The 22,320-nt window shown below is 41.8% G+C and overlaps 1 protein-coding gene across 4 annotated transcripts in view; it reads right to left on the bottom strand.

The window, feature by feature from the left end:
• Positions 1 to 22,320, bottom strand: part of LOC126253406 (histone deacetylase 5) — a 662,028-nt gene that overhangs the window by 90,128 nt on the left and 549,580 nt on the right. For all 4 annotated transcript variants that reach the window (XM_049954707.1, XM_049954708.1, XM_049954709.1 and 1 more), the window contains 3 exons: positions 8,867 to 8,974; positions 8,653 to 8,784; positions 481 to 590 (listed from right to left, as the gene is read on the bottom strand). In XM_049954707.1, the coding sequence (XP_049810664.1) occupies positions 481 to 590; positions 8,653 to 8,784; positions 8,867 to 8,974 (350 nt within the window). The remainder of the gene's footprint in view (positions 1 to 480; positions 591 to 8,652; positions 8,785 to 8,866; positions 8,975 to 22,320) is intronic.

The following is a 22,320-nucleotide window of genomic DNA, read 5'->3' as shown; positions in this document are numbered from 1 at the left end:
AAGTACACAAGATGACTGAAAGCACCTCATATTATGTATTACCCAACAACCCCAGACCCAATAAACACACAAGAACTGACCACGGCACACAATTTACAGTTCTACATGAGACTAAGGAGATACACTATTGTTTTACAAAATGCTCTCAGAGATTTTGAAAAATATTTTTGATAACTCAAAATCTACGGAACTTTTCATTCTGTTTTACGGATTTTGTTTCTTGGGCTTGGTTGTTGTGCAAGTCCAGTGCTTACCTGCATTTCCTACACCACAACATTTTTACTAAAACATTTAATATTAATTACAGACACTGTTTAAGGATTATATTGTAATTCATACAGACTGTACCTGCTGCAATTATGAAACAGGTTATCAGAATTTTCTTCAAAAAATCCTGTACTCACAGATAGCTGTCAATCAATAGTAGAGTTAAGTTGCATTATAAACGAAAGCAGTGTCAGAAGTGCACAGCACACTCACCAGTTGCGAAAATTTGACGCAGACCCCGACAGTGAAGACATCCCGGAGGCTGAAGTGGCTCCATTAGCAGCAGCTGCAGCCTCACACTGCTTCTTGTTTAGCAGGAAGTTCTGTAGAACAACAGAAGGGGATGTTTGTTAACAACAAGTGGGACGTCAAGGCTGTTACTGAATGTCACACAGCATGCAAAAATGTTATTACAATCTGGGCAATACACAAAATTTATTTCCTCACTAGTGGTCTACAGGGTGCCAGTACAGTGAAAAAGTAGAAGGCATAACGGGTTCAAGGAAACAGCTGATGTTTGTTTACTATAAAAAGAACAGAACTCATCATGAATTGAGAAATATTTATGACAAATGAGAAGCAAATACAGAAACATTACATATCTGGATGGGAATGAGAGCATAATAGTTACCCACATTTTCCACTGCCTTCTCGAGTGCCACGAGGAAGAACAGGCCAAATGACCTTACAAATGGCAGCTGATACCAATTAAATAAAACACTCAGTAGCACCAATTAATCCCCTTTGAACACAACGTATACACCATCATCAATTTATTATGATATCTTTCTGCATGTCTGACTTGTGAACAGAGAGAAAAAAAAAGACTCCCTATAGCCTATAAATCTATTCATTGTGCAAATGTTTTCCATGTCCTTGGACAAAGCTTTTAAACTTCATCAGTGACTTTGTGAAACATAACCCCCACAACAGCAAATAAAATGGTAACAGGAGTTAAGAAAAATAGAAATATTTGCAATGTACATATTAATGGAAGGAGTACTATCCAGACTGGCAGTCTCACTGCGTGTAAATATAAAAATGAAAAAAACTTTTTTAACAGACTTCAACTATTATTTATTCCACAAACATTCAAAGAGCCAGGTCACGCTCTGAAACAGCTACAAGTTTGGTGAAGGTGGACCTGAACCATATGAAAACCAGCGGACAGCAGTTGTATAGTTACTGGCCAGTCTTTGTTATATTAGTCTCTCGACTATAAGGCACAGTAGGATAGGATGTGTGACTAACTGTGACTGCAATTGTGCACAGATTTCTATTAGGAATAGCCTGATATTATTCAGTTGATATACAAGGTGCATTCAAGTTCTAAGGCCTCAGATTTTTTTTTCTAATTAACTACTCACCTGAAATCGATGAAACTGGCGTTACTTCTCGATGTAATCGCCCTACAGACACACACATTTTTCACAATGCTGACGCCATGATTCCATGGCAGCGGCGAAGGCTTCTTTAGGAGTCTGTTTTGACCACTGGAAAATCGCTGAGGCAATAGCAGCACGGCTGGTGAATGTGCGGCCACGGAGACTGTCTTTCATTGTTGGAAAAAGCCAAAAGTCACTAGGAGCCAGGTCAGGTGAGTAGGGAGCATGAGGAATCACTTCAAAGTTGTTATCACGAAGGAACTGTTGCGTAACGTTAGCTCGATGTGCGGGTGCATTGTCTTGGTGAAACAGCACACGCGCAGCCCTTCCCGGACGTTTTTGTTGCAGTGTAGGAAGGAATTTGTTCTTCAAAACATTTTTGTAGGATGCACCTGTTACCGTAGTGCCCTTTGGAACGTAATGGGTAAGGATTACACCCTCGCTGTCCCAGAACATGGACACCATTTTTTCAGCACTGGCGGTTACCCGAAATTTTTTTGGTGGCGGTGAATCTGTGTGCTTCCATTGAGCTGACTGGCGCTTTGTTTCTGGATTGAAAAATGGCATCCACGTCTCATCCATTGTCACAACCGACGAAAAGAAAGTCCCATTCATGCTGTCGTTGCGCGTCAACATTGCTTGGCAACATGCCACACGGGCAGCCATGTGGTCGTCCGTCAGCATTCGTGGCACCCACCTGGATGACACTTTTCAGGTCGTCATGCAGGATTGTGTGCACAGAACCCACAGAAATGCCAACTCTGGAGGCGATCTGTTCAACAGTCATTCGGCAATCCCCCAAAACAATTCTCTCCACTTTCTCGATCATGTCGTCAGACCGGCTTGTGCGAGCCCGAGGTTGTTTCGGTTTGTTGTCACACGATATTCTGCCTTCATTAAACTGTCGCACCCATGAACGCACTTTCGACACATCCATAACTCCATCACCACATGTCTCCTTCAACTGTCGATGAATTTCAATTGGTTTCACACCATGCAAATTCAGAAAACGAATGATTGCACGCTGTTCAAGTAAGGAAAACGTCGCCATTTTAAGTATTTAAAACAGTTCTCATTCTCGCCGCTGGCGGTAAAATTCCATCTGCCATACGGTGCTGCCATCTCTGGGACATATTGACAATGAACGCGTCCTCATTTTAAAACAATGCGCATGTTTCTATCTCTTTCCAGTCCAGAGAAAAAAAATCGGAGGCCTTAGAACTTGAATGCACCTTGTACAAAAGAACAAAAACAGATAATAACACACAATTCTGGTTCTCATAATAATGGAAACACAAGTAAAAAAAAAGAGAGAAGAAGAAGAAGATTGGAGCCAAATGATATGCTATACAGAATCAACTGTTGTCAAATGAAGGTATTAAAATAATTGAATTCTTTCTAAACCTATTTTGTAGTAACATGCATGCAGCACTGGATAGTTTCAGTCGGTAATAATAGGGAATGAAATTTGCTCTAAAAATCATCCAAAGACTCTTCGTTAATGTTAATGTGCTAGGCTAGAGGAAACACTGGAGTAGTGTCCACATATTTGCGAAACAACAGCCTGACAGTCTAGGTGGGGCGAAGGACAATCTATGTTTAACAACCCTTCAGTGACAATATTACTAAGAGACAGGGATGAAGAAGAAAATCAGGTGTTTCTCATGATGATCTCCATTATTTCCAAAGGAAAGTTCTATCTGCAAGTCCGTATCTGAAACTGAACATCTCCACTGTATGCTGAGTTGCAGTCTATCCTTTTCATAATATTGTATGTTAAGTGAAGTATTCTTTCCTTTATTGGTCACTGGACTTAGACCAACGCCTACTTTTCTGGGTATCTGACTGTGCCATCAAGTTGTTTTATACCCCAACTACCTGTCGCATTCCCATCAACCTAGACATGTATAGACTACACGAATTTCCCTTCCTCCCAAAAGTGTAATACCACGACATCTTCAATAGATTGTAAAAGTTATCCATGGATAAATAAACCTACTATTACTACTGATAGGGTGCTGTAGTTAATTTCATGGCACTTCTCTAGTATTTGGATGTCATGAAAGCGTAAGCGCCTTTGTACTGTTTGAAATTGTAAGTGCACAGTGTCATCATAGATGCTGTGTTGCCTGGATGCTTGCTCGGACAATCTATGCTGTGCACGATGTGTGCACTGTTAATTGCGAGATGAGAAGACATAGTAGTCATCAGTGGTGTGTTACAAGTAGTAGTACAGCATAGGTCGAGTAGTATGGTTGCAGTTACATACAGAGAAAGTGAAACATACTAATTTATTGATTAGTTGTTCAAGATGAGGAAAGAGACTGAAGCACTTTGAGAAGAATATTTTATAATGATTATTTTGATGAGTAATACAAGAGAATCTAATTTAAGGCACCTGATTTCAGCTTTTGTACTTTACTGCGTCAGCTTTTAAAGAAAAAGAAGAAGAAGAAAGTGAGTGAGTGAGTGAGTGAGTGTGTGTGTATGTGGGAGAGAGAGAGAGAGAGAGAGAGAGAGAGAGAGAGAGAGAGAGAGAGAGAGAGCACTGCACCAGGCACATCTCAGTAGTTAGTTGTAGCTCAGCAAATGCGACATGCAAGACAAGAGCAGTGTCACAATGTTTCCATTGTGCATCAGATAAGCCAAAAGTAAATAACAAAAAAGGAAGCACTGAGTTTTACCAGGGCCAATTTATCATTTTAAAAGCTTAATGATTCACAGTGTTGAATTTAGACAGTATCCTTGTCATTATTAATATTTCAACAGACAGGGAATCAGATAGGCACTTTCATGTTACTTTCTCTCAGTCAGATTTTGCAACACATTCTTGCAGTCAAATTCTTATGTTTAAATTTTACGAATTCCTATGTTGTAAGTTTATGTAAGCTTACAAATAACTTGCACTGCCAGCAAGCAAAACTTGTAATAAATAACTACGATCATATTCTTTTTATTAAGCTAACTTTCACAACAACAACAACAACAACAACAACCACCACCACCACCACCACATTTCTGACACTGTGCAAATGACCATCAGGAAGATGTACTGACTGCCTATGCCCACACATCCGTCACATATCTAACATTTCAAAGGTAAAAATTTATAAGCAGATTTGATCTTACACTTTTTAAACTTATAACAAACTTATTAATACTAAAAACATGTTGGATTATACAGACATTTGCCAAGATGATGTTTTAGCTTGATATTGGTCAATTCACACAGTAGTTTCCCTATAAGGCATTCGTAGTAAAACATTTTGTCCAGTTGATAGAGCCAAATAAAGGAAAAATAACGTTGCTTAATAACTTTTTTTCAGGCCATGGATTGCTGTTTGAATATAATATATGAATGGTCCGGACAGATTTGAATTCCAGCACCTCGTTACATGCCAGTATCCTGACCACCGTTGCATGTAACAGTGCAAACAAGACCAGTGTTACTTTCTGAAATGCTCACCTAAAAATTAATTGTAATTACTGGCCACAAAAGTAATAATAAGGTCAATGAAATGTTATGAACCCAAGTAATCTGTGTAACAGTTTTCTGCAGGCACCCATATACATAATAACAGCCTGTTGTTGAAAACAAAGTGATGGATGACTGTCAAGGACGATATTACTTCTTGCATTTATCACCAATATACACTCTAACACAAAAAAGGACATGCCATGAAGGAATTATCCAAATGGGACAGTAATTGGTACACATGATGTACATGTGGAGAAAAACAAATGATTACAATTTCAGAACAATCAGATCATTTATTCAGCAGAAAGAACTTCACAAATTACGCACTTAAACAACATGTCGGTCTACCTCTGGCTCTCACACAAACATTGATTGAGAGAGTTGTTAGATATCTTCCTGAGGGATATCGTGCCAAATTCTGTCCAATTGGCACTTACGGTCAACCTTAACCACCAACTGGACAGAATTTGGCACGATATCCCTCAGGAGTACATCTGACAACAGTTTTAATTGATGTGAGCTGAAAAACTGCTCGCATAAGGACCAGAGGTGGACTAACATGTTACTGACTTGCTCAATTTGTGAAGATCTTTCTTGTGAATTAATCATTCAGTTTTTTCTATAATTGTAAACATTTATTTGTCTGTACATATACATCACATCTATTGATTTCTGGCCCATTTGGATAATTTCTCCATGGTGTGTCCTTTTGTCTTAGAGAGTAAGTCACAACACCAGCATCATTTTCATTGCACCAAAGAAGTCTTTGGAGCTGCCTATGTTTTTGACTATGGTACACTGTTACAAATGTTTGGCTTTTGCAGCTTGCAGTGAACTGTAATTACACCAACAGTTTGGTTCAGATACTGATTAGCTTGGTATACCTTCTGTCAAAAAAACTCCACAAGTAACAGTAATTTGTTTCTATCTAACGAAGCCAATTGCAGAGAATAATTCGCCATTGACTTTCATTCTTGACAGAAGCTGTGTCATCGGACAGAAGCTGTGTCATCGCAAATAACCTTGGGTACAGCACCCTTCAATACACCTCTGGTACAAGAGACCCTTCTCCAATAGTACTATGCCTTCATTGTAAGTCACAGGGTTCCACCGTTTCAACTCAAGAAAACAACTTTTAACTGTAATTGCCTATATGAATATGTGACATAGTGTCTAGTACACAGCAGGCTTACTTTCATAACAGCACTAAAAAACCAACAGACTAAGAGCACAACAATAAGAACTGGAAGTCACAAATAGACCACATTGCAGAACATCTGTAGTTCCACTGTTTTTTTAAACTGTCTATGTTACGTACTATTTTACTTATGCTATGCATATTGCAGCTGCATAATTAGAACTTAATGCTGCATGCAATGTTTTCTGTATTAGTTTGACACACAAAAAACTGTTGTAAAGTGTTTGTCCACTGTTAATCAGCTGATTAACTTCGATGTATCAGTGTAACAGCAGAAATCGACATCAGAAAACTCTTGTGCACTAATACGTGGAGACCTACAGTTCTATAGTACTACAAAGAGTTCTGTTTTTTGTTTTTGAATATGCCACTGTTTTCTCATATTTTTCACTTCTCAGATTGAACGTCAAAGTAACACCACTCACTGAGTGTAAGGATCTCACGTGTGTGCTGTTTGTACTGGCTTTTGATTCCAGTTAAAAATCCAATATTCACTCCCATATACAAGAGCTGGTTTTGATATTAGATTGTAAAATGTGATTTGTATTTCTTTTATCATTTGTTTTACATACTGTTTATAGACTTTGAAACAGCCTTTGACAGTATAATTAGAACAAAAATATGGAGCTCACCACAAATTTTTGGAATTCCCACGAAAACAATTGCTCTTTTCAAGTGCATATATGAAAACTACATGGGCAGGTTCAATATCAAGGTCTGCTTTCAGATCCAATAGCAGTGAAAACAGGAGTTAAGCACGTCTGCATGCTCTCGACAATACTATTTAACGTAGTACTGATTCTTGCAATGACGCAAGCAATGGATAAAGTGAGAGGAATAAAATGGAGCAATGGAACACATCTAGAAGACGTAGTTTTTGCAGATGACCTTTTCCTTCTGTCCCATAGCCTCAACGACATGAAAGAGAAACCAGAAGATCTGAAATCCCCAGTGAAGAAAGTCGGTTTGAAAATTAATGTCCAAAAAACAAAAGATGTGCGGGCAAATGATAACACTGCAGAGCTTAAGCTTGGGAGCCGGATAATCGAAAGGGTAGATAAGTTTTGCTACGTTGGAAGCATAATTACACCATATGGCAGTCCAACACAGGACATTAACAGCCACATCAACAAAGGCAAAGGCGCTTTTACAACTATCCGCTCTATCTGGGGATCGAAAGAAACAACGTTGAGGATCAAATTGCGGATATTTGAAAGTAATGTAAAATCTGTGCTTCTATATGGATGTGAAACATGGTTAGTGACAAAGCAGCTAATCCATAAGCTGCAGACATTCAACAACACACGTCTGAGGAACTTCCTGGGGATACGGTGGCCAAATGTCATCTCTAATGAAACACTCTGGGAAGAACCATCCAGAAACCAATTGAGCTGCAAATAAGAAGTAGAAAGTGGAGACCAAATGAATATATTGCACGATGTGGAGACAATCAGTTGAAGCAGAAGGTCCACAGCAAGGAATGGGGTGGGAAAAAGCGAAAATACTAGCAGAAGACAGAACACGATGACGATCCTTTGTTGCAGCCCTATACTTCACATAAGGAGTTAAAGGAATTAATAGAAAACAAAATATCATTTGTTTAACAAAGTTTCTTGTTTAATGTTCTATATTATTTATTGTACTTGGTTAAATTCTTCCCTATATCTGTTTCTTTCATAAATTGGAAACTGGTTGACCAAACACGTAAGATCTGTTACTTCATCTTCCAGTGCTGTCGAATGAGGTTTTTTTCTGTTACATACACTGACTTTGTTTTAGTTTCAAGGTAGTACATAACCAAATTCAAACAAGTATCTAAAGGATCAATGGCATGCAGGAGACTTCTCAGGAAACATTTACACTCTTCTGTTCTCTTAAAACTCATTCATCTTCTTCTGTCAAGCTTCTACTTTCAAAAAAGACAATCATTCAGAAGATTAGCTATTACTATTGCCAATGCAGTAATTAGGTGAACTAACAAATTTTTTTTCAGTACTTTCACTAAATCAAATTCCAGTAAATATTACAATGACAGCTAGTGAAATGAGCAAATGAAAATGACACACAAGTAACATTTTGTCCACTAGAAATGCTTCTAAGGACTCATTATTAGGATAGTAATGGAAGCAATAGTTTGACAGGAAGCGGTAACAGTATGCTTAGGAATAATAACTCTAACGCGAAAAAGAAATGGCACTGCAGTACGTCTTTCTCCTCGCACAGAATGTAGCCACTTCTAGTGACCAGAAGCTACACACATACACAGTCGCCTTAACGCATTAAAGGGCACGCAGTTCTCTCACGGTGCCCACTTCACCACACACCTGCAGCTTCTGCTTGACTTCAGTGGAGGCAACAGCGCTCTGCTCGTGCTTGTCCTTCTTCTTGATTGCCTCCAGCTTCTCCTTCTCCCTGCGTTCACGCTGTTCCTCCAGCTGCTTCTGCTGCTCCCACAGCTGTGGAAAAAAGTGTGCTTATCAGCAGGTCCGGACTGCCTCTGTACAGCCGGAGAGAGGCCGAGACGGTGGGAGAGCTTACCTTGATGTGATGGCGGAGCTGCTGCTCGTGCTGTTCAGCCAGCTGCTGTCTCTGTGCCTGGAAGTGCTGCAGGAGGATCTGCTGCTGCAACTGCTGCTGCTTCTTCAGCTGCAACAACAAGCACAGGGCTTCACTCTTGTGTACCGAGAAAAACTACACAGCGGACATGGAAAAGAATTTTCTACCAAGGAATCAAAGTGTACAATCAATTACACAACAGATACAAAGAGATAAGCAACAATCAACACAATCAAAAGACAGATACAGCATACTTAAAAATACTTACTATACAGTAGAGGGTTTCTTAAATTACAAAAGGACTTATGTATAGATTAGTGTTGAAATAAAGTCTCGTGACAGTTATGAAAAGAAAAATATGACTACACTGAGGGGAAAGACAACGGCGCCACTGAATTTGAAATACTTGAGTAGTGAACATTGTGCAAAATAAAATTCAACAGCACAAAATCTTACCGCAATTCCCTACTTAATTCATTTAACGAGATTTTATTTATTTATTTATTTATTTCAAAAAAAAATCAAATGGCTCTGAGCACTATGGGACTTAACATCTGTGGTCATCAGTCCCCTAGAACTTAGAACTACTTAAACCTAACTAACCGAAGGACATCACACACATCCATGCCCGAGGCAGGATTCGAACCTGCGACCGTAGCAGTCGTGCGGTTCCGGACTGAGCGCCTAGAACCGCTAGACCACCGCGGCCGGCTTTATTTATTTCATGTTCCGTAGATCCAGTTAGTGAGTCAATCACAAGGATATGTAACGCGTCAAATTCTACAGGTTTCAATTTAAACTTACAATAAATACAAGGTCAATTCAATGCCCAATTGTACATAGTTTAAGACATACTATAAATACAGTAATAGATTCAATGTCAGCTAGATAACATAACAACCATTTAACAGAAAAAGGAGTTTCAAATAAAGGTTAAAAATAAGAGCACAAAGTTAAATCAGATATTAGGCCTACAAGAGTAAATACAGGTACAGCCAATCTGTTGTTACAAAATGTGTGCTAATGCTCAAATTCACAATAAAATCAATTGAACTACTTTTAGACACAATAAGTTTAGTGATGGTATAAATTATCTTTCAAATATTCATCCACAGTATAAAAAGATTTCTCTGTCAGGTAATCTTTGAGAACTTGTTTAAATTTTGGCAGTTCTGTATGTACACATTTGATATGTAGTGGGAGAGCATTGAACAGCTTAATGCTGGAGTAGTAAACTCCTTTTTGTACCAGAGCGAGACGTTTCATTTCAAAATGTAGATTGTTTTTGTTTCTGGTGTTATAGCCATGGAATTTACTGTTGTCTTGGTAGATAGAATAATTTTTGCACACAAAGGTCAGCAAGGAAAAAATATACTGTGAGGCAGTTTTAGGATACCTATTTTCCGAAACAAGTGCCTGCAAGAGTGTCTTTGATGGACCCCAACCATTATTCTGACTGCTTTTTTTTTGGACGGTGAAATTTTTTTTTTTGCAAGTGGTTGGTTCCCCCAGAATATGATAGCATATGACATCAATGAGTGGAAGTAGGCAATCTTAATGGTGTCAACTTCAGCCACTGAAGAAATTACCCGTAATGCATATGTTGCCGAGCTAAGTTTTTTACATAGATGAAGAATGTGAACTGACTAATTACCTTTGCTGTCTATATAAGCACCCAGGAATTTTGTATCTTCAACTTTCTGTATTGGTTGATCTCTACATTTTATGTTAATTTCATCGAGATTACTTTGTGATGTATGGAACCTCATAAAATGAGTTTTATTTGCATTGAGAGAGAGACCATTTGAGGAGAACCAATTTAAGATGTCATTAAAAACAGTATTTGTAATTTGTTCAAGACTGATCTATCAAATCATTAATTAGAATTGTGGTACCATCAGCAAACAGGGTAAATTTGCTGTTTGTCTCAGAACAAAGAGGAAGATCATTAATGAAGATCAGGAAAAGCAGTGGGCCCAAAACGGAGCCTTGAGGCACACCACACGTTATCGTGCCCCTTTCAGACGAGGCAGGTTCTCCAGAAGAGCCATTTAGCATTACAGTCTGCTTCCGATCCTTTAGATATGATTGTAGCCACAAGCCAACAGTACCACCTAAACCATAGTATTCTGCCTTTTTTCAAAAGAATTTGATGGTTTACACAGTCAAAGGCTTTTGTAAGATCACAAAAAATACCCACTGGAGACATTTTTTTGTTAATGGCTTCCAAAACTTGGTTGCTGAAAGAGAATATTGCCTGTTCAGTACAAAGACCGGCACGAAAACCAAACTGTTGTTTGCTTAAGATACTGTGGAAGTTAAGATGGTCTACAATCCTCCTGTGCATGAGTTTTTCAAGAATTTTTGAGAAGGTAGTTAATAGGGATATTGGGCGATAGTTTGTAACAATGCTTTTATCACCTTTCTTAAAGAGAGGAATCACTACAGCCAATTTTAGTCTGTCAGGGACAATCCCTTCTTGTAGGGACGTATTGTATATGTTGCATAAGATGGGACAAACAAATTTATAACAGTGTTTCAGTATTTTACTAGAAATATTGTCCACACCAGCAGAATTTTTATTTTTTAATGATCTACTTACTCTTATGACTTCGCTTACAGTAACTGGAGGTAAAGATAACTGTGGGATTCTGTTGCTAATAGCTTTCTGTAGGAGGGACAATGATTCTTCCATAGAACCATTACAGCCTGTCTTCTCTGCTGCTCTCAAAAAGTGGTTATTAAATATTTCTGCAACCAACTCAGGTTTCTTTACGATACTGTCCCCTGTTTTAATCTCTACCTGAGACATGTTCCCTGTTGTCCTGCCAGTTTCCCTCTTTATTACATTCCATATAGTTTTAATTTTATTTTCTGAGCTTTCAATTTTTGATTTTATGCACATACTTTTAGATTTATTTATAACCTTCTTGAGAATGCTACAGTAAAGTTTGAAGTGTTGTCGTTTCTTTGGATCATTACAAGTCCTGAGAGAACTGTATAACATCCTCTTTGTTCTACAAGATGTTATTATCCCTGTAGTGATCCAAGACTTCTTGGCATTGCCTATATAACTATTTCTAACTAGTTTTTTGGGAAAGATGGACTCAAATACAGATGAGATCACCGGTAAAAGTTTGTTACAATTGTTTTATCAGTACGATAAGAATCAGACAGATACTGAATAATATTCGACGATTCTGTTCTAAAGCTTGTTTCTACGGTGTTCCTCGCGAGATACACGAAATTTTTCTCCGAGTGTCTGGCAGTTAAACTGTTTACACTCCCTCGCGAGTCAAACAAGCATGTGGACCTGCGGCGCCCTTCTTTGTCACCCACATCCGAGGGAGATTCGAGCACGGGTCGCACATGTGCTTCGTATGCAGGTAGATAGCAGTTTCCCAGAGTTCCTACCGTTTGCTTTACCTACAACTGACCCTCCACTTGGAACCTCTGCACACAGTTATTCCTAAATATTTTTCCGACGTGGGTGACTCCAGCTGTGACTCAGTCCCGTAGTCAAGGCTTTTGCATTTCGTTAAGGGCACGACTACGCTGCGCCTTTTAGTGGGCATAGCTTTGCCAGCTGCGCCGCCGGCCACACGTGAGTCATGGCAGTGACCTTGGGCGGCGGCGCCTCGCGTGCAGATCGATGTGGCAGGGGTGGTCGCCTCTTGGGCTCACTTTCGCGACACGGCTGGGCGGGCCCACTCCCAACCCAGCCTCTGCTACTCGGCCCGTTCTTTAACGCCAATGCACCACCGACATCAGTCCTAACCGATACTCCGTCACTCGTTATCTACAATAACGGAGCCACTCGAAAACTGAGACGCGGACTGAAAGGAAACTCGACTACTTATTTTGACCATTGTCACAAATCTTTTATTTTAACCAATATATTTATTTCCACACAGTAAAGAAAAATCCACGCATCTGATATCACAGTGCCATCCATTCGTACTAGAATACAAAAACGTCTAACGAAGTTTCTTCGGAAGAAAAATGGAAGCCACAAATGACCAAGTGACCATTTGCACGACAAGCAGCGATCTTCAAATAGGGTAGTGCGAAAGAGTTTGGTTAGAATACTACGGGCGGAGCTTTTGATTGCGTAAGTACTCGTATTTGTTATTCAAGAAGTTCACTGTGAACTAAGAGAGAGATAATATTTTGTCTTCACTACTTATATACGAACAGCTTCGTTAAAAATAAGAGACATCAGCGTCCCTGGCATTGAAAAAAAAATCAAAATTACTCAAAGCGAAAAAGGCACCGGGGCCTGACAGAATTCCAGTAAATCACACCGAATACGCCACGCAATTAGCCTCTTTCTTGGATCATATTCGTCGATATCATCTTGCGCAACAGTCCCGTGCGATTGGACAAAACGCAGGTCACTTCTGTTTACATGGGTCGGCGAATTAGGCTCCTTCACCAATTACGATCCTCGTACGTCTCTCCCTCTTCGATACAACCCCAGGTATGTCCTCTCTGCTGGATGTCAGCTTGTAAACAAATCTTGGTCAGAGTTTCAGATCGTACATTGGCCTCAGTAGCCTTTTAGCATCCATGCGTCGTATGTCGTAAACGCCCACACAACCTCAGCCGCTGCGAGGTTTTTTTCGCCTTGTAGTCTTTCTACTTGAGCCTGTTTTCGTATTTCCCCATTCATGGTCCTGGGCGATACTCTAAGCACGAACATTATGGCATTCCTGAAAGAAAATAAGCTTCTCTCAAGAGATCAGTATGGATTCAGGAAAATGCACTCGTGTCAAATACAGCTAGCTTTATTCGTAAACGACGAATTGCAAACAGTTCACGTAGGTGAAAAGTGCCGGATTTCCGAAAGGCTTTCGACACTTCACATCGTCCACTACGAACCGAGATACGATCTTAGGGAATTTCTGAACAAATATGTTATTGCCTCGAGGTATATTTTATAAACACAACCCAGTGCGTTTTACTGGAGGGAAAACGCTCCACAGAAACGAAAGCAACATCCAATGTGCCCCACGAAAGCGTATTAGGGCATCTAATGTTTTCAAGAGACGCAAACGATATACTAGATAGGATCAGTAGTAGTATTCGACTACTCGCTGACGATGTGGCAACACATAATATTAGTACTAGGAAATGCGAATGGAGACTTCGATTTGTTAAAAGGGTTGAGGTAAATGCAGTGTAACCGTTAAGGAAATCGCACGCAAGTCGCTTGCGCGACCAATTCTAAAATACTGTTCCAAAGTTTGGAGTCCTTATCGAGTGGGAACAACAGACGCTGAAGTAACTCAGGCGCACGATGCTGCGATCGTGGAACCCATACCAAAGTGTAACAGAAACGCTCTGAGAAATAAAAGACTACGTAGATCTGCTGTGTGCATTTAAACAACTTGTAGTTGACACTGTGCGGTCACTATTGCGTTTATAGCTTAGGGAACGTGAGATTTAGATAAGACTGATTAGGGAGTCTACGGAGGCGTACGGAGACTCATTTCTTCGTCGTCCAAAGCGCAAATGGAACAGGACATAAATTGGCTAATACTAGTACGGTGTACCGTAGGTAATAGCTTGCAGAGTGCATCTCGTGGACTGATTTTCATACCTACACTAATTTCATGGAAACTAGCAAATGCTCGTTCAGGTTCTGAATAACCACGTTACAGGGAACGAGGCTCTCTATGTCCGAATTATCAGTCGTCTCGGAGCTACGAGTTTGTCCGTTTCCCAATATAATTTGTTCCCCGCTTGCGTAAATTCGCTCGGCTAGTTTCAAGAATCTGGCGGGAGAGCTCACACCCTGCACTGTGGACAGCGCTTCTTTTGATGAAGAACGTGAACACGGATGTTGAAAACACCGAAGCCCGTAAGGAAAGCTAACCGCGCGACTGCTACGGTCGCAGGTTCGAATCCTGCCTCGGGCATGGATGTATGTGATGTCCTTAGGTTAGTTAGGTTTAAGTAGTTTTAAGTTCTAGGGGACTGATGACCACAGATGTTACGTCCCATAGTGCTCAGAGCCATTTGAACTATTTTTCCGTAAGGAAAGCTTCCCTGCCAAAAGTGGGCGCGCCGTACTGTATCACACTATGACATGTTTCCTAGTCTGCGTGAACTGACCTCTGCGACGCTATTAACCCGCAGGTTACTCGTCTCCACAATCTCCTACCTAGGGAGTCACAGAACGGCAGTATTACACGGATTTATAGTCGATACAAAGCTCTTCCGCCGCTATTGTCAGCTTTCCACGCGACAGCCTCTAACTGTTCGTTGCAGCCCTCCTAGTATTGCTGCCCGCGAATTGGCGGCTGAGGGGCCACGTAGCTGGGGAAACGGCGACTCAAAATACCCGAGTGTCGCATGTTAGGGACTTCTGCTAGATTTACACAACAACCTGGTTGCTCCCAGTATCGTTACCATTTCGTAACGGTAAATACGACAGTATTGGAGTCACTATTTACCGTGTAAGTGACATTTAGAAAACTGTTGAGAATGCACTATTTGCAACGAATAAAAAGTGTAGACGAATTTAATATAATTTTTTCTAACTTCAGCATCATACCTGACCACTCAAATGTTAATTACTGCACTGAATTTATTTACAGAGAGACACTGTGTATAGCGACTCTGACAGAAATAATTACTACGCGATGTGTACTCCTTGTTAACAAGCCACCTCGCAACGTCCGGTTGCCGAAGGTAAAGTTAGCAAAGGAGGGAGAAGAGACGCACAGACGCACACCAAAGTAAATTCCTTTGGGGTGCAGGAAATAGAATTACGATCTTCCCTTCCACATTACTGCTGACCCGCAGCGGGCACTTACAAACATAAAATTGTTGCCGAATTAGAAAAGGGTATATCTTTTATTCAGGCATTTGCTCTCGACAGTAGATATAATGCACGCAGTTCAGGTATCGGAAATAAGCAGTCCTTCGTCCTCTGACAGCTCCGAAATCTACAGACACGCCGGATCCACAACGTATGCTACTATAACATGACGTGTGTGTTACTGTTGTGAGGAAATGATATACACTCCTGGAAATGGAAAAAAGAACACATTGACACCGGTGTGTCAGACCCACCATACTTGCTCCGGACACTGCGAGAGGGCTGTACAAGCAATGATCACACGCACGGCACAGCGGACACACCAGGAACCGCGGTGTTGGCCGTCGAATGGCGCTAGCTGCGCAGCATTTGTGCACCGCCGCCGTCAGTGTCAGCCAGTTTGCCGTGGCATACGAAGCTCCATCGCAGTCTTTAACACTGGTAGCATGCCGCGACAGCGTGGACGTGAACCGTATGTGCAGTTGACGGACTTTGAGCGAGGGCGTATAGTGGGCATGCGGGAGGCCGGGTGGACGTACCGCCGAATTGCTCAACACGTGGGGCGTGAGGTCTCCACAGTACATCGATGTTGTCGCCAGTGGTCGGCGGAAGGTGCACGTGCCCGTCGACCTGGGACCGGACCGCAGCGACGCACGGATGCACGCCAAGACCGTAGGATCCTACGCAGTGCCGTAGGGGACCGCACCGCCACTTCCCAGCAAATTAGGGACACTGTTGCTCCTGGGGTATCGGCGAGGACCATTCGCAACCGTCTCCATGAAGCTGGGCTACGGTCCCGCACACCGTTAGGCCGTCTTCCGCTCACGCCCCAACATCGTGCAGCCCGCCTCCAGTGGTGTCGCGACAGGCGTGAATGGAGGGACCAATGGAGACGTGTCGTCTTCAGCGATGAGAGTCGCTTCTGCCTTGGTGCCAATGATGGTCGTATGCGTGTTTGGCGCCGTGCAGGTGAGCGCCACAATCAGGACTGCATACGACCGAGGCACACAGGGCCAACACCCGGCATCATGGTGTGGGGAGCGATCTCCTACACTGGCCGTACACCACTGGTGATCGTCGAGGGGACACTGAATAGTGCACGGTACATCCAAACCGTCATCGAACCCATCGTTCTACCATTCCTAGACCGGCAAGGGAACTTGCTGTTCCAACAGGACAATGCACGTCCGCATGTATCCCGTGCCACCCAACGTGCTCTAGAAGGTGTAAGTCAACTACCCTGGCCAGCAAGATCTCCGGATCTGTCCCCCATTGAGCATGTTTGGGACTGGATGAAGCGTCGTCTCACGCGGTCTGCACGTCCAGCACGAACGCTGGTCCAACTGAGGCGCCAGGTGGAAATGGCATGGCAAGCCGTTCCACAGGACTACATCCAGCATCTCTACGATCGTCTCCATGGGAGAATAGCAGCCTGCATTGCTGCGAAAGGTGGATATACACTGTACTAGTGCCGACATTGTGCATGCTCTGTTGCCTGTGTCTATGTGCCTGTGGTTCTGTCAGTGTGATCATGTGATGTATCTGACCCCAGGAATGTGTCAATAAAGTTTCCCCTTCCTGGGACAATGAATTCACGGTGTTCTTATTTCAATTTCCAGGAGTGTATTTCGGAATCCAGGTGTCAGAAATACAATAGAAAAGCTCTGTTTGAAAAATTATGACCACTGTTCCGGAGAGTCGTATGTCTGGAGAATGAGGAAATAACGACTGCCCCGGGACAGACGAAGCCAATTGTCAATATCGCGTTTCCGCCCACCTCGTATTATCCTGGCTCGGCGTGACACTCGACGCGCGCCAGATGACGCCACTCAGCTTTCGCGGCTATGAATGTCGTGTGAACGGCGACTACTCACCGCCGCTACTCCACTGTCCGAACGTCTTGAAAAAGTAAGTACGCACCTCCCACCGGCGGGGAGTATATTTAGGTCACAATTAACGCGGGCTTTTAGGGGGAACTGCCAAAAGTCGGTGGTCGGACCCTTCAGAGGGATACCATGTGCCAGCGGTCGCAGGCCGACGGAAAGAAAAACGTGCAGTGCCCAGAGAAAGAAAGACTTGCTGCAGCGTCTTCCGCGCAGGGGAAACTTATGCAAGTTTCACCGTTTCCAACTTCATCCAATTCGAACAATTAAATTGCGACATTTGGGTGCAGAATAAAAATTCTGCACAATACCACGCTAACGTCATCGCGAAAAACCACCGACAATACATCTCGACAGTTTCAAATGCTGCGCACTTCAGTTTACGTGGGTGCGACGAGACTGCATTTCTGCTAACGAAGCAATACACACGATTTGAATTTAATTGTGAGCTATAAATGTGAGCCGAGCAGGAACAAAACGGCTCACCCGTCGATTGCGACGAGATGAAAAAGCCAGTCTGCGAGGTATATTGAATCGAGGCGATGTGTGAGTTAAAGGTTCGTTGGTGCATGTCAACGCTTTCAAGTTTGGACAAGAGAAAGCATAGCAAGAGGAACTAGTGGAAAACGTTGATACGGTATTTAGAGACGTCAAACGGCACTGGTGCTACCATTACCTTGACCCACTGAAATAAACTGTCATCACCCGTGGCGAATTTCTCCTAGGTCTACAACTACAGGTGTAGCCTGCAAGACACTGTACAGTGTACCGTGAAAGGTGTTTCGTAGCAATGTTAGCCTTTGGCGTAAAGCGCAAGAGAAAAACGTCTATCTCTATGCCCCCGGTGCGTGCCCAACTGTCGCACAATCTTCTTCAAACACAAGTTAATAGTATTTATCCCGCAGGTGTTACGTAGCTGCTACGATTTTAATACTGGGACCATTAAATTTTCGTTTGGTGGCTGTTGTGCTTATTAGGACTCCACATGCTGGTTCAGTGCTCTAGATCTGCTCGCAACTGCATTTGCAAATGCATTCCAGTTTTCCAGAACCCTTACAATAAATCCAAGTCTTCCGTGCACATTGACTAATATTGATTTTTCGTGATCGTCCCATTAGGTACCTCTACAAGCCAGCGAACCGGAATTCCACCGATAAAATTTCCAAGATGATTCAGGGAGTATTTCGGTATGAGGTATCCGATGACACCGATGGATCCTCGAAGTGTATTTTATTCCGTTTCTTACCCCCCCTTTATCTCTATGTCTTTACTACACAACAGTGCCCAAGTCGACGGTATGCACTCCATTCACACGTGGTTACTGTTGCAGGCATCAGTAATATCCACTTTGCTCTTAGCACTCTGCACTGCTCGGGTTTGTTCTGCCGGCAGTGTCCGTTCTACTTTAGCAGTCGCCGTACACTCTGCAGTCATCGTGGTGGCTGACATTTTCAACAATACCTGTACGCGAACAGTTTTGCATTTTTTATGTACAGTACTATACAATGACAGAGCAGACTGAGCACAGGGAGATAGAAGTGTACACGTATTCTGTGTTTAAAGTTTTGCTGATTGTATATTGCAGGCTTTCTTAATGTTGAGCAGATATCTTCACAACCACAAAAGTAATTGCAGTAACAAGCAAAAGAAATGATAGTGACATCAATACTCTGCAACGTCCCACTGGATACCACAGCAGCCTTATACAAGATCTCGAAAAATACCCCTTAATAAACTACGAAATTTTGACTCAACATAGGATGTTACATGCTCCAGAACTTTACCACTACCTTGCAGTTGAGTGCTAATTGGTTCTTTTTCTCCGTTATGGCTATTACCTTGCATTTTTTCACATACAAAAAAGAATTGTCTTTGATGACACTAGTGGGAAACTTTTTCAGTCTCTCTGAATACACTACTGGCCATTAAAATTGCTGCACCAAGAAGAAATGCACATGATAAACGGGTAATCATTGGACAAATATATTATACTAGAACTGACATGTGATTACATTTTCACGAAATTTGGGTGCATCGATCCTGAGAAATCAGTACCCAGAACAACCACCTCTGGCCGTAATAACGGCCTTGATACGCCTGGGCATTGAGTCAAACAGAGCTTGGATGGCGTGTACAGGTACAGCTGCCCATATAGCTTCAACACGATACCACAGTTCATCAAGAGAAGTGACTGGCGTATTGTGCAGAATTCTTCATCTTGATTTAAAATTTCATCCGTACAAACTACAGATGGTGCAACAATTGAAGGACAACGATTACCAGTTACGATTAGGAGTCTGTCAACAAATGATAACAAAAATAAACAATGACGATGAATTTCCAAAAAAAGTTGTGGTTGTCAGATGAGGCATATTTTCATCTCACAGGTTATGTGAATAAACAGAACTACCGTTACTGGGAAAACACAAATCCTAATGACGTTCATGAGCGCCCTTTACACAATAGTAATGTGACAGTATGATGTGGTGTTTCTTCACATGGAATTATCGGACCGTATTTTTTTTTTCCGCAAATTAACAGGGAAAAACAATAACTGTCAATGGCGATCGTTACGTGGAGATGTTACGAACTTTAGTTACATCTCCATTGAAGAACTTTCCAAATGTTCAAGAATCCTGGTTTCAACAGGACGGGGCGACATCACACAGTGCACGGCAGTGAATGCCATGTGTGAGAAAATTGTTTGGCAACCGCATGATCTCACGATTCGGTAACATTCCCTGGCCCCTTAGATCGCCAGATTTATCCATTTGTGATTTTTTCTTGTGGGGCTACCTTATGAACAAAGTCTACACGAGTCAACCAAGAACCCTGTATGAGTTAAAACGGAGAATTCGGGATGCAATTCACAGATGTTGCAGCGTTCAATGAGGAATCTCAACAGCTGATTTCACGAATGTATTCGTACAGGATGACGCCATGTAAAGGACGTAATTTTTTAAAAAAATGATAAATGCCACCAATGTTTCGTAAATAGCAAAGTTGTAACGTTTCAATTACTATGAATGCAATTTATTTCCCTCATCACTTCTAGTTTTATTGGATTGTGGAAAACGTTCCCGCTTTTCTGTGTCACCCTGTACTTAGGTATAGACGTGAGTGGGTAGACTGACCAGGTATATCTCCTGGTGAAAGGAGTGCTTTGGTACGATATGAGTGGTCAGAATGACCTGATTTATCTGCTGATGATAGGGTTACTTACATATATCGATGGGTAGTGACACTGATCTGTACCTGCTGGTGGAAGGGGAGGTATCGTGATGAGTGGTAAGACTGACCTGCTGCATCTCCTGGTGGAAGGGGTGCTTAGGTATTATTAGAAGTGGCAAGGCCAACCTGCAGCTGGAAGGTGTGCTTACATATTGGATGAGTAATAGGACTGACCTGCTGTATCTGCTGGTGGATGGCGCGCTTAGATATCATGATGAGTGGTAAGACTGACTGATGTATCAGCTAGTGGGATCCTTTCTTAGGTATCATGATGAGTAGTGAGACTGGCCTAATTTATCTGCTGGTACAGTCTCAGCACACATGTGACAGTATGCGCAACCTAATGTATTCCAAACCGCTGCACATGGTATATTTCTGGGGCTCACATCTTGGGTTGTGTTGGAGATAGAAAGGTAGGGTCAAGTGTTTTGGATAGCACTTGGGCCATGGCCACTTGTACACCCAACAGATGGATTGTCACAATGTCAGTATCGTACAGTGCAAGGTCAAAGTGTCAATATTGCACACTTGTTGTTACTTATGCATACGGAGCAAATCGTTTGGTTCTACTTTGCATTTCATGTGGTCTATGGTGGGCCTTAAGCAACTTGTTGAGGCACCAGTAGCTCATGAGCAGTTTCTTCAAAACCCAAAAAAGTGTTTTCCCACCATTTTTTCATATCAAAACCAAGTCCCTGATTCCAAAGCAGCTACACACAGATAATGGCTGAAATTTTTACGATATTTTTCTAAGATCTCGATGTCAAACAACTAGGAAAATTTTCTTCATGTCTTTATTCACTTCCCAGCTACAGAGGTTCAAAGTTACCCTTCTTGTACACATATAATACGCACGCAAAATCACGTGAGGCGAAAACGTAGTTTATAAAGTGACGTAGCACGTAGAAATAAGATGTAAAGTGTCTCCGTTATCACTAAAAAGTTGCTGTGAACTACATTTTGTAGTACCGAAGAACACGCAAGATTTCTGTGCATGTAAATTCCAGTCTGAGGTGTAAAATTTTATTTTGCGTTATTTCAATTTCCGATAAGCAAACTATCAAAATTTTACTGAGTCATAAAGTTCTTTTAATGTGAGTGACATGTCCTGTTGTGGCAGGGAAGACATGTCCTGCTGTGGCAGCACAAAAATGCTCCTATCAGACCACAAGAAAGGCAAATATTCTCCTATTTAAAAGACTGACTGAAAAGTGGGATGCTAGCTGCCACATTCCACCTTCCTCAGCACCTTCAAAAATTTTGGCATGTGGATATATCACGCTTTCTTAGGCTGACAGGGAAGTAGACAGTGGTAGAGGGAAAGAGACAGAAAAATAATAAATACTTAAGATAGTAGAGTGTTATTGTGGTACACAAAGGACAAAGGAGACAATAGCAGTGTGAGAGAAAGAAAGGGACACAGAGGCGGTGGAGCATAGTTAATAGTGACAATCATCCTAAGAAAAGAGTGAAGGACAGGAATAAGGAAAGGAGAA

Source organism: Schistocerca nitens, chromosome 4 (genome assembly GCF_023898315.1).
Source record: "Schistocerca nitens isolate TAMUIC-IGC-003100 chromosome 4, iqSchNite1.1, whole genome shotgun sequence".
In the NCBI taxonomy this organism is placed as follows: domain Eukaryota; kingdom Metazoa; phylum Arthropoda; class Insecta; order Orthoptera; family Acrididae; genus Schistocerca; species Schistocerca nitens.
The sequence above is the reverse complement of the archived record's forward strand: the minus strand, read 5'-3'. Positions and strand labels throughout refer to the sequence as shown.